This window comes from Vigna umbellata, chromosome 8 (genome assembly GCF_029865625.1).
Source record: "Vigna umbellata cultivar VRB3 chromosome 8, Vumbellata_1.0, whole genome shotgun sequence".
Lineage (NCBI taxonomy): Eukaryota > Viridiplantae > Streptophyta > Magnoliopsida > Fabales > Fabaceae > Vigna > Vigna umbellata.
The window spans coordinates 28,883,485-28,897,323 of NC_142172.1; the positions used below are offsets into that span (position 1 = coordinate 28,883,485).

At 35.6% G+C, this 13,839-nt stretch overlaps 1 protein-coding gene across 2 annotated transcripts; it reads left to right on the top strand.

Annotated features, from left to right (window-relative positions):
* Nucleotides 1–206: 206 nt before the first annotated feature.
* Nucleotides 207–8,012, top strand: LOC124841237 (NAD(P)-binding Rossmann-fold superfamily protein). 2 transcript variants are annotated; one of them, XM_047317475.2, is made up of 12 exons: nucleotides 207–378; nucleotides 468–555; nucleotides 1,743–1,807; nucleotides 1,979–2,064; nucleotides 2,208–2,292; nucleotides 2,404–2,474; nucleotides 3,414–3,545; nucleotides 5,009–5,124; nucleotides 5,259–5,382; nucleotides 7,091–7,159; nucleotides 7,413–7,533; nucleotides 7,641–8,012. In XM_047317475.2, the coding sequence occupies exons 1-12, from the start codon at nucleotides 303–305 to the stop codon at nucleotides 7,778–7,780; spliced, it is 1,173 nt and encodes a 390-aa protein (XP_047173431.1). In that variant the 5' UTR covers nucleotides 207–302; the 3' UTR covers nucleotides 7,781–8,012. The 2 variants fall into 2 exon arrangements, with proteins under 2 accessions (XP_047173431.1, XP_047173430.1); XM_047317474.2 differs by having other exon boundaries at nucleotides 208–378; nucleotides 459–555.
* Nucleotides 8,013–13,839: the final 5,827 nt, after the last annotated feature.

Genomic DNA, 13,839 nt, shown 5'->3' on the forward strand with positions numbered 1-13,839 from the left:
TTTTAACTTTTGAGGATATAATTGTCATTTTAGAAGGATATAATTGGCATTTTAGAAAATTGGGGAGGTGGAGGAAGAGACGTGTGGGGGTGGAGGGAGTAACACCCTGTAACAATAGATGATAGATGAAGTGGCTACACAGTCAAAGCCCAAAGACATTGAAGAAGCACGAGTTTGGGCTCAGTATAACATGGAGCCCAAATTAGGCGCGATGCAGATCGCAACGTTCTCGTGCACAATTCACAGTACCAATTGTATCAGTGTTTCTCTCCTGCGTTGTGGGCGAGTGTGAGCACGGTAAGATGCAGACCATTGCGAGGCGCTTAGGGCACCAATCGTCGACATCGTTCAGGGCTATCTATCCAATTTCTGATCACCGTAATCTTTCATTACCCAATAATCTCTGTTTCATGCTCTAACTCACCTCCGTTTTCATATAATCGTAATTGTTGTTCAAGATTATGTAGCGGATCATCAGCGTTATGTTTCTACCATCGCCACCAAGGGCGTGGGTCACCTCGTTCGCAAGGGCACTGGTGGACGGTCGTCTGTCAGGTTTGCCTCATTCGCGCTCCATTATTCGCTTTCGTGTCGAAAATTAAGACTATTGCAATTGTTCTAGGATTTTAATTTTATTGTTTCCGTGATAAGGTTAAGTGGTTTTTCCTGTTTTTGGTTGTGGACCTACATTTTGAAGGAAAAGATAAATTAATAGGGGGGAAATTTCATGGAAAACGAAACTTGTTTAGGTTGTTTTTGATAAGGTCTGAGCTTACAAGTGAGTTGTGGGGGCTTTGGTACGGGAATCTGCTACCATGGGAACACGTGCTTCTCGGTTGGTGGTGATCTAAACGAGTCTTGATTTATTATTGCAGCTCGAGAATGTATAAAATAGATGATAGATGATGCTTGAGAATTCTCGTTCACTTAATCCTGATATTAGAATAGAAGCAGTAGTCTCGGTTGTGGGTTCAATGTCGCATACTTAATTTATGTTATGGGATTAGATTTGATCGTGCAGGACTTGCACTAGAAGAAATGTAAAACTAAAGCTGTAGTCTGGAGCGGGAGCGGGACTAACAACTTACATTTTCTCCATTAGCTGTTAATTTTGAGCTCATGTTGCTTCACTTATAGCTGATATTTTCACCTCTTGATTTATGTATTGTATCAAAGGTTAGGTAAATTTTTTTCTCAATTGGATTAAGTTCCTGCACTATAGAAAATTTATTTGAGTTTTCACCTTTCAAGAATTGTAGTGTTACATAGGATGAAGTGATGAACTGGTTTTCAAGGTATTGCTAGAGTGGTGTGATACAATTCAACTGTAACTGTAGCTGGATTTTGCATGTTTAAAAAGGATCGGACACTGTATATAATCTATTGTATTATCACTAATCATTATTTGGCATGGTCTATGATATTTGTTCTTGTATCCTCATGGAAGTCATGTCATGGATGCTTGTTGTGTATTGAGCTGTTTTTACTGTATGTCTGCAGTTTTAGGGTGGTGTTGGTTGTTCTTCTAAAGGCTGAATTCTCTTTGTTTATTTTGGTCATTAAAGGGATTTTATTTTGAAAGAGTCATACTGTATGAACTATAGTTAATTGATCTTGAAGGATTAGGTATATCTGTCAGAAAATTAAAATCTTCTTTTGATTTTTTCTTTGACTGAATCTATTTTTTTTCTTCTCTACCTGATTTCTTATTTAAATAATACTTGAAAGAAATCATTTTGCAGTGGCATCATTGCTACAGTATTTGGGGCAACAGGATTCTTAGGTCGTTATGTTGTCCAACAACTTGGTATGTACATTTCTAGGATTTGCATTTTCTTTAGGAAAATTTATCAGAATGTTGCTCATTTTCGATTTTTTCTTTGAATAAATATTGTGTAATAAATTTTATTATGGTTTAACTTTTTTCTCCTAACTGTATTGTGTTGATTCATTTGGTGATATCATTCCCCTTATCCAGCTAAAATGGGATCTCAAGTCCTAGTTCCTTTCAGAGGCTCTGAAGATTGTCCCCGTCATCTCAAATTGATGGGGGATTTGGGACAGGTAGTTAAGATACTGTTTGTATACATCTAGAGCTCTCTTGCCTTCTCATTCTTTTTGGTTGGAATGGAAAAGTTCATTCTGCTATTTGTGTGGATTATTTCCTTTTGCTATTTGTGCTAACCTTACAGTGAATAATATGCCAGATTGTACCCATGAAATACAATCCAAGGGATGAAAGTTCAGTAAAAGCAGTGATGGCCAAGGCCAACGTTGTTATCAATTTGATTGGTAGGCGTCTCGTCTTGTAATTTTTCTCTTTGAATGTTCCGATATCTTGTTCTATAAGATTTCTTTTCCTCTTAATCACATATTGATTTTACCTGATTTGGTTGCTGGCAGGAAGGGATTATGAGACAAGAAACTACAGCTTTGAAGAGGTACACTATCACATGGCTGAGAACCTTGCTAAGGTATGTTCTTTTATATTTTCTGTCAGCCTATCATCCTATATCACTTCGTTAACAATTGAAGTAATCATTAGCTCATTATTCTCTCTTTCTCTGTCTTGATTAAACATGTTTTTCTTTTACTTTATATTCATTGTTGTTTACTGATTTTGGTTTGTGATAACAATATCTCATTCTAGTTCTTAAAAATAAAATGGATAGTTGTATCCTCATGTTGTCAATTAATACGTTAAGTGTAAAATTTAAGACATTAATGAATTTTTGAGAGAAAAGTGAAAGAGAAGGTCAAAATGTCTAGTTTAGCAGGAGAGTTTCATAAGTATTTATATTTTATTATGGATTCTGGTCAACTAGTAACGTGGGACATTTCTAAATTGTTCTGTGTGGCCGTGTCTCAAATGGCATATTGAGTCTCATTTTGTAACTATTCCAGTTGGTCTGTCTACCCCTCTCCCTGAAAAACGGGGTGCTGCAGTTGTGTAGAGTTGTAGAGGGATATATTGGATCAGTGTTTACTTGTCATCTTTGAACATTGCCTTATACTCTGATACTGGAATCTGTCATAAAATTTGAATTTTGTAATACAAAGTCTTCCAAGACAATTTTACAATGGATTTAAAATTGTATTGGTGTGCTGTGTGCTAGGTTGAGTAATGAGAGCTTGCCTGAGGAAATTAACTAAGTGTATATGTTCAAAGGTGTTCATGTGTGCAAGTTTCATGAACTATTTCTTAGTGATTTAATTTGAGTCTTGATTCTGAAGCATAAGACAATTGTCATATTTAGTCCTTATAAAGTGAACTATTATATATGGAGTCTTGCCAGGCTTGGCTTAGTTTAATATTTCTATTTGTATTATTTTAAAGTTTGTTGTTTCCTATTATAACTTGACCTGGTGTTTTAATTTTATTAATTGTATAGTTGATCTTTGAGCTGTTGTAGATTTCCAGAGAGCATGGTGGTATCTTGAGATTTATCCAAGTTTCTTCTTTAGGCGCATCTCCATCATCTCCATCCAGGATGCTTAGAGCCAAAGCCGCTGCTGAGGAAGTGGTTTTAAGGGAATTACCCGAGGTACAATTAGTTTTCTCATTGTCTGGACTAATTTATTTCTAGTTCCTTTATCATAGGTAAGATCAGCAACTTTTCACTCTATCCATTTCCATTGAGGCTAAACAAGAAAGTCTAGGGAATGAATCCTCTCATTTTGAATTTTCATATAACCTTATTTTTTGAAAATGTCTCTCTCTCTTCATAAGCATGAAAAGGGTGGGACCTTACGCAATTTGTGAATGTTTATAAATGAGGGTGGTTGACTCAATTTTCACATGTATATTAAACTTCTGGAAATTCAATTCCAAAAGGTCATATTCTTGTTTTAATAGGTTTGTGGATGGAGTTAATTGATGATATTTTTCAAAGAATGCAAAAAAATTATTCTGAATGATGGAAGTCAAATAAGCGAGGCAATATATTTCTTTAAGCACCCATTAGTTATATTAGTATTGACTTTTGACTGTTTTTCTTTTGGCTTCTATTATTATACAACGGCACGATAAATGGAAAATGATTGATGCATTCTTTGAAAGGTTTTGAAGTTTCTCTCTTATCAATATCTCACGTATTAAGTAAAGCGATATATTATACACTTATAATTAGTAATGATAGATATGAGAGGTAGAATGTATTTTTGGGACAATTAGTCCGCAAAGGCCAAAAATCATGAACTACTTTCCCCTCCAAATTCCTCGGTTTTACCTGAGGGGAGACAAATGTAGGAAGAGAGGGATTGTAGCCATACTATAAGTTCTGACAGATAGATGGGGAGGGATTTGTGCTTATTTATTTCCCGTACCTGGCAAAATTGTTAAACCAGTAAAATGAAATAATTCTGCCCTTCGTTTCCCTCTAACATCCACACTGTAAGTACTGATGGATTGTATACATGATAGCCGGTTATAGGAGTGTAAATAGCCAGAGTTGGGTCAAGTTTAGTCTAATTTTTTACCAAATCCAGTTAAATTTAATTGGATTAGATCACCGGGTTGAGTAGTTTGAAAGAAAACATTAGTTAAGAAAAAAATCTCAAAATAAATATTTCCAATGTTTCTTAATAATTATAAGGTACCAACAATACTTATAAGACATATAAATAATATTCATATGGTTAAATATAAAATTATTTGTCAAATATTATTTTTTATTATATATGTATTGTTTAGTCGGGTTCATTACATTTGAAATTTATGAACCCATACCCAATCCAATTATAATTGTTTGTACTAGATTAAATCCAACATAATGATCAACCTAACCCACTAAAATGTAATTGGGTTGGGCAAGTTTGCAGTTTGAGTGCAACCCTAAACCCCAAACCAATTATAAGTACTTGTTTGTTTTCATGTAAATCACGAAGCAAAAAACATTTGACTTCATGAGATAAAATATGTGGTTACTTTGCACTGGAATGTTGTATATGGGGGAAATTTCATGCTTTACCAGCATTAATATCAGAATTCTAATGTTAACCCCTACAGGCCACAATCTTGAAACCGGCTGTTATGATTGGTACAGAGGATCGGATTTTGAACCCATGGGCTCATTTTGCGAAAAAGTATGGCTTTATTCCATTGTTTGGAAATGGGAGCACAAAGTATGTATAAACCTATCAAGCAATCACTTTGAACTTCAATCGTACTTACCAAAATACAAAACTGTTTCGTTAGTGGTTCTGTTAGTGTTGAATTTGATTTGATTTGATTTTTATATGAAATGCAATTATTGCAGGATCCAGCCTGTTTATGTGGTTGATGTTGCTGCTGCACTTACTACAGTCTTGAAGGATGACGGCACTAGCATGGGAAAGACTTATGAATTGGGTGGTCCAGAAATCTTTACTGTGCATGACTTGGTAACCTGTCACTCTAGCTCTTTATTTGTTGTTATTTTATATTTCATATTTGGCTTAAATATGATTTTAGTCCTTCAAAATTGGCTTATTTTTTTCTTTTAGTTCTCCCAATTAAAATTTGCTTACTCCGGTTCTTCACTGTGCATGTTCTTTTTTGTTTCTGGTCGCTAACGGTGTTACACTAGTTGCAGATGTAGCTAATGACATCAACGTTAGTAAATGACCTATATCACTAAAATAATTCATGAAAATTCACTTTTTAAATTTTTTAAGTTCCTAAAATTTTTATCAAATTTTATTGCACTCCCAAATTCAAAATTCCTAAAATTTTTATCAAATTTTATTGCACTCCCAAATTCAAAAGTGATTATTTAGTCCTTCAAATGTAAAATTTATATTATAAGTCCCCTCAATTTCAAAATATTCTCATTCCTCTGAAATTTAAAAAAAAAATTATTCCCCAAATTTGAAGTGAATTTTTAAGTTTTCTAATCTGGAAAGAATTCATCTTGATTTTCAAAGTTGATATTGAATATTTGCTGACACATCTAACACGAGTTTAGTTTGAGAAAGACAATTTTAACTGTGTTTGAAGTATCCTTTTTTTTTTTCTTTTAGTCTCTCAAATTTTAAAATATTTTAGTTCTTTGAATTAAAAAAAATCATTCCCCAAATTTCAAGTGAGTTTATAAGTCTTTAATTTGAAACAAAAATTTCAAAGGTGACGTTGAAATTTTGTTGACATAGTTTAACACATGTTTAATTTTGAGAAAGACAATTTTAACTGTGTTTGATTTCTCTTATTTTTCGCCCTCTTATGGTAGTAACTTTAAATGGTTGCTACTAGGACCGCAATGATTCCCTTCTTATTTTGTACCTTTTGTCAAATTGTGATGAATGGAGTTTTGACTTAATTTTTTATTTTGGGATTAAAGTGTAGTATTTATGATATGACTAGAATTAGTTAATAAAATGTTTCCTTTTGCCTCACTAGATTTTGGGAGTTTAAAATCATAAACAAATTTATCTTAAAACATGATCCGATACTTTAAATTTTGGAAATTTAAAAGTGTTTCTCTAATATTATTAGAAAACGTGTTGTACTTAAACCTATTCATACAAAACACGAAGGTTGACGTAGGCTTGGGTAAATTTTTGTCCAATTTTCCATCCCTGGACTCAAATGAACCAAAAGTTTCACATTTAGTTTTGAATTAGAGATGTTAATTAAATTTTTTCAATTTGAGGGACTAGAGAAATTATTTTAGAGGATTAAAAGTTTTAATGTTAAATTAAGGGATAAAAAACAGACATTCTAGTAAAAAAAAATAAAAAAGTGAATTTTTACATTATTATTTCAGTGACATATGTCATTGCGACGAGTGTAACCACGACAATCAGTGTTGAGTAACGAAAAACTACATTTTCTGAAACGAAGGGACTAAAAGAAAAAGTGACCCAAATTTGACGTGCAAAAAACGGTGTTTTCTGAAATTGGGAACTAAAAATACAGTTTTTAATATATAGGACTAAGAAAAAGTGACGCAAATTTGTCACAAACACAAGGAAACTATATTACTTTATTTCTTTATTTGTTGCTAATATTTCTATTTCATGCGTGGTAAAAATAAAAGGTGTTTATTTGTTGTGGGTGAGTGGAGTTGGAAGAAGCGATTGTCGAATGATGTTGAATCTGCGATAATTGCAGGCAGAGCTTATGTATGAAACAATCCGAGAATGGCCTCGTTACGTGAAGGTGCCTTTCCCCATTGCAAAGGTGTGTTAAACCCCTTCTAATTTGTTGACGTTTACTTACCATTGGAAAGCCACCAATGAACATAATTTGATCTTGTGGGTTCTTGCTTGTACTTGATATCTCTCTCTCTCTTATGTATCTAGTTCCATTTTATATATGTAACTAGGGTATCATCCATGCAACAGCGCAATATTGTTTGTAAGATTTGTTCAAAGTGATATTCTTTAAAATCTGTAAGTGAAATGCTAACATTATATCAAATGTTTGATTTCAGGCATTGGCAACACCAAGAGAAATATTACTAAACAAGGTCCCCTTTCCGCTACCTACTCCTGAGATATTCAATCTGGATAAGATCCAGGCTTTAACTACAGATACCATTGTTTCAGAAAATGGTAAGTTCCTGAATTCAATCACGAGGTCTGCTTTTATGGTTCCAAGATATTATAGAACTGTCTCTTACGTCGCTTGTCCCACATTTTTTGTTTGATGAAATTTGCAGCTTTGACTTTCAATGATCTTGGAATTGTTCCTCATAAGCTTAAGGGATACCCTGTTGAGTTTCTTATCTCATATAGGAAAGGAGGCCCACAATTTGGTTCTACCATCAGTGAAAGAGTCACTCCAGATGCTTGGCCATAAGATTCTTTGGATATTTTGATCCTGAATCATTTTTCTGTCTTGCTTGTACTTCCACCATTTCATTTCACTATTTAAAGAAGATCTGAAAGGCTTTCCTAATCTGTAGAATACGTGATCATGTTTGACTATGATAATAAAATCCAGATACATGTTGATTCCCGAACTTAAACATCGCAGGATCAAATTGAGAGTCGTGTTTTGTTATCATATAAAAGATCTATTATTTCTAGTATGTTTTCTTCTATGCACTTTTTGGTCGTGGGCTGGTTATATCTTCAAATCAACCTCCCATTGACCTTGTCTTCGACAGCTCCAGAGAGAAAAAAAATACAAATGTACATTTCAAGGGAACCAATATAACGTGATATGTTGAAATAATAAAGAAACCTTGCTCTGTAGCTGATAGAACACCATTATATATAAGACGAAACTTCTGGCATCTTTGATTCAGTCATGATTGATCCTATTATGACACTTGTAAACAATGGGTCGGGTCGGGCATGGATAGTGTCTACTGGCAATCCGATCCAACAAAAAAAAATTCACTTGCTATCCGATCCGCTACCTGCACGGATACCCGCTTAAAAAATATATGTGGGTATTTTAAAACCCGCGGATACCCGCAAATATTAAAACAAATATATTTTAATAAATTATTAAAATAAAATTTAAATAAAATTACAAAAAATATATAAAATATAATATAAATTAAATTAAATATAAATATAAATTTAATTTTAATTAAATTTAATATTGTAAAGTATAAATTAATGTTAATTTTAATTAAATTTAACTTAATAAAAAATAAAATAAATTTTTATTTTTATTTTTTGCGGATAGTGGGTATTCGCGGGTACGGATAACGGATAGTATAATACCCGCACCCGACCCGTTTATAAGCGGGTATTAAAATATCCGCTACCCGCGAGTTGCGGGTAGTAAATATCCGCGGGTATCAACTATCTGTCGCGAATTTTACCTGCGGATATTCGCAGGCGCGAATTTTTTTGCCATCCCTACTTGTACCTTACCGGGCGCATGTTTGAATGGTGAACTTTTTTTTTATCACATATTTTTTAATTTAGAAAATTAGAATGAATTTCAAAAGAATAAAAAATTATTTATGGTTTTTAATTATTGTTTAAATAAGGTTAAGCTCCTTTAGTTCCTATTTTTATGGGTTTTTCTAGTTCGATCTCCGTTTTATTAGAATCCCCAATTTAATCCTAAAAAATGTTAATTTGAGTCGGCTTAACGGGGTTAAATTTTTTATAAGCTGAGATGTTGACGTGACCAGTTTTTTCCACATCACTCCTGCCACGTCAACGTCATCTTCCCCAACAACAAAAATCCTAATTTCCCTCAAGAGTGAAACCCTAGTTGTCGCGAGCAAATTCTAGCGTCGTCATCGTAAAGCCGTTACGAAGCCTTCAGTCTCACTGTCACCACCTTGCTGCGCTGCAACCGTGAAGCCACCGTGAGAACGCCAGTAGCGCCTTCGCTACACCACCACCATCAACGCCACCTTCTTCGCACATCCACCATGTCGTTGCGCCTTAATGTCACCGTTGCGCAACGCAGAAACCCATCATCCGCCACCACCTTCAACAACTAGAGAGAATCCAGATTCATGGCCATGATTCGCGCCATCCCCGGACCGCCACAACGCCTCCATCTCCCTCCACCATTGTTTCTTCTTTGAAACAATTTCACCACCGTGAAACCATCTACCACCGTGAGTCAGAAAATCAGCCAAGAAATCCAAAATCGCACAACCTCCCTCGCCGTCGTTCAAACACCACCGAGCCAGCAAACGCTCGAGCAGCCACCGTGAGTGTTCTCGCACCACCACGATCCAGGAACCTACAAACAATCAATCCTCTCGCGAACCAGAAGCCAAGAACCCTAATCGCAATCCCCTCTACGACGTTCAACCTCGACCGCGAGTTCTCCCCTCATCCAGAAACGCACCCCGCAATGAACAAGCACCCCTCCACTGCGACGCAGAAGTGCTCCAGTGCCATTGTCACCAATCGTGCAACCACCCTAAGACGCGAGTTCCTCTTCCATCGCGAGATTCCTCCACACAGGTGCTCTAGTGCCGTTATCACCAAATCACGCAGCCACCCTAAATCCCATTTCGAAATCTCTATTAGGGTTTATGCTGTTGGGAAAGATTACGCTAATGCGGTACGAGTGATGTGGCAAAAACTGGTCACGTCAACATCCCAGCTCATAAAAAACTTAACCCCGTGTTAAGCCAATTTAACGACAGAGACCCAATTGACTCAAATTAGTATTTTTTAGGACTAAATTAGAGATTTTAATAAAACAAGAATCGAACTGGAAAAACCCCGACAACTAAGTTTAACCTTTAAATAACATTGATATCTTTCACTTTCGCTAAGTAAGGAAAAGCCTTAATATCTTATTTTTCTCAATTTTTTTATGCACATAGTATAATAAGGATACGTGAACCTTTTCCTTTACTTATTCCTATGCGACAAAAATAATTATATTTCTCCTTTCATAACTACTTGCATTGTTGATAAAGTAGAATTGTTGGATACAGGAAGGATTTAAGAACACTTTCGTCAGTTTGTTGGAAGAGAAAGTTAATAGAGTTCTGGAATTTAATTTGAAAGAGAAGTTCTAATTTCATGATCTATTTTATCTTTATTTTTCAGCTACTAAATACCAGCAGTGTTAGTGCTGTCACTTATTCTCTCTGTTCCTTTTAATTAATGATTTTTAAATAAAAAAATTATTTCTTTTTATTATTAGTTATTAAATTAAATTTTAAGACAATATAGTTTTTTAATTATATTTTTAATATAATTAATATAAAAAGAAGAATTATAATAATAAAAATAGAAAATATAATAATATATAATTACAGTAAAAATGAAATTGAAAATATTTTGGGTTAAATATGTTTTTAGTTCCTAAACTATCAAGCAAAATTGTTTTTAGTCCCTCTTTCAAACTAAGCTACATTTTGGTCATTCTTCTTAAGGAAACCTTAATTTTTCGTCCTCCAAAACCAACGGCGTTAAAAAAAGTTGAGCTGGCTAACGGTGTGTGCCACGTCATTTTTTTTTCTGACGTTGGGTAATTTTTTGCCTCCCTCATCTAGCGCTTCTTCACTTCCCCCTCTGCCATTCACGACCTCCTCTTCGGCCACGTTACCCACCTTCCCACCACACCCTCCGACGACTCTTCCTCCGTCGTCCCCACCCTCCTCGCCACCGTCACCGGCTTCCTCTACTCCCTCTCTTTCCATGAATCCTCAGGCGTTGTCATCCCCTCTGCCTTCCACCCTCATTCCTCTGTCCTCGGGTGAAATAAAAAATTGATAGCAAAACACACAGTTACTACTTTCACACATCTCTTCTACTAATCTATAGGTAAATTGTGAGTTCAAGAACTCTACATACAACACATGAAACAACAGACTCAACTAGAAATGCAAACATCTATAACTCAAATGTACACAAGAACGATGATGTTCCTAATGTGAAGTCCGAACACATTTAGCTGTCAATGAACTACTTGTATAAACACGGTGTCGCCGCTCCCTTGCATAGATGACCCAGAAGATCAAAGAAAACATTACAAGAGCAGATACCAAAATTAATCCAATTTAAATCAATTCACTATTTGTCTGCAGGCCAGGACATTGATCGTTGCTGATGTCTGTGAATGTTTTCTGCACAAAAGTGATCATAGAATGGGATTGAGATCATCCTCGCTCTTCAAGTTCGAAATTCGCCACCGGAGATTTTGCTTCTGTGGCCGCGACTTCTAAAAAAGTGAGTTAGGGTTTTGATGCGATCGATCTCGTTATGTTGTCGGCGATGATGGTGGATGAGGAATTCGGTTACGCGTGGTTCTTGGACAGTGACGGTAGCGCCGCCGATGACGACAAGTTTTGCATCGATCTGGAAACCGTTATGAGCGTTCTCGACGAGGATACCGATCATTCTAAGGTACAGTTTTGTGCTTGCAACAAGAGTGTGAGCGCGCCCCAACGATTTCTCCCAATTTTTCAATGTTGTGAGAGGAAATTATTGTGAATTTCGATTAGATCGACGACGAGCGAAGAACCACTCGAGGACGGAGGAGTGAGGGTAGAGGGCGGAGTGGATGACAACGCCTGAGGATTCATGGAAAGAGGGGGAACAGAGGAAGCCGGTGACGGTGACAAGGAGGATGGGGACGACAGAGGAAGAGTTGTCGGAGGATGTGGTGGGAAGGTGGGTGACGTGGCCGAAGAGGAGGTCGTGGATGATGAAGGGGAAGTGGAGTAGCGTTGGATGAGGGAGGCAAAAAATTACCCAGTTTCAGAAAAATTGACGTGGCACACACTGTTAGCCAGCTCAACTTCTTTTTAACGCCGTTGGTTTTGGAGGACGAAAAATTAAGGTTTCCTTAATGAGAATGACTAAAATGTAGCTTAGTTTGAAAGAGGGACTAAAAACAATTTTGCTTAATAGTTTAGGGACTAAAAACATATTTAACCCCAATATTTTCCTCTTTGAAAAGGCTATTATAAATTCAATTAATGCATTATGGTTGTATTGAAAGTAATTTTAGGTGAAGATGACAGTGCTGCTATAAGTTTCGTTCTGAAGTTAGAATATATTCTTATTCTTATTTCTGAATTTCTATCTTCATGTGAAATATGTGCTTCTTGGGAATTGTCTCTTTTCTAGACTTTTTCTACCTTTTCCTTTAAGGTTGGTCTAACCTTTTTATGGAATGCATCATTAAGCTAATCATTAAGCCACTTCAATTCAACTTCTTCACCCTTCCGTGCCATCATCAACTTCATCAAGGAGTCTTCATCAACATTTTTGAAGGAGCTTCCATCATTGAAAAGATGATATATATATATTGTCCGAATTACTTTGTGTTGGGCAAAAATATATTGCATAGTTTTAAATGGTGTGGTGCAATGTATAGTGTAAATGGGGTGATTATATAAGTGTGGGATGCTTGTGTATGTGATTCCAATCTAATTAAACCTGGTTTGTGTCCTTTTGCTTTAAAAGTTGATTGAATGATTAAATTGTCATATTATGGCCATGAATTATCCTGCTTTTGGCTGTTTAAATTATTCTTGCTTTGAAATCACATGTTGACCTGCTTTAGGTTAGTTTGTACTCTATTTAAGTTAATTAGAGTTCTCTGGATTTATATTTGTTATTGAGTGGTCATACTTGATGTGAAAATATGCCTAAAGCCAGATTAGGAACTGTCTGATTGGTTGTTGTTGTATAATTATAATTGACTTTTGTTGGATTGTTGGTTCTTTGAACCTTAGATTAGATGGTTAAATTGCTTTAATTAAGTGTGAATTATCCAGTGGGTAATCTGTTAGGTCATATTCTTTCCTATGAAGTCATTATGATATTTTGGATGTTAGATTTGTATTTGTTTGAACAACATATGTACTATACTATTGTTGGATTTTATTGGTTGTAATGGTTTAGTCTTTGATTGAAGATATTCATTGTTGTTTGGACTAATTAAAGTCTCTAGAGGTTATTGTTTACTGTTGGATGGTTGTAATTGATGTTGGTAGTGGTTGTTTGAGCAAATTATAGTCTCCTAAAGACATTATGCTGTGTTTAATTATTATTCTTGATGCTAAGAGTGCTGGTTGTGATGTAGCATGGATTGTATGTTGGGAAATTTTAATGGCGTCTAGTTAGTATGTTTTGAGTATTAGGCAGGTTTTCCAAAATTCTGATTTGCGAGATGCTTAGAGAGCTACTCTTGACTTGTCAAGATGTAGGAAGTGGTCTAGAGAGTTGGGTGTGAAGCCTTACGTGTTAGGGCTTCCTTTCGCTTGTGCAACATAGGAAAGGAGCATTCTTCAACTATACGAAGCAGTAAGAGTGGGTTTGAGTTCCATACCCTTGAGCTTGTGCAAAGCAAGGAAGGGGAAAAATGTTTCACCTTATAGTTCGACTTGAAATTGAGTATAGTGTTCGATGTACGATGCACCGAAGTTTTTACTCATAAGACCTTGAGGAATAGGAGAAATAGATCCG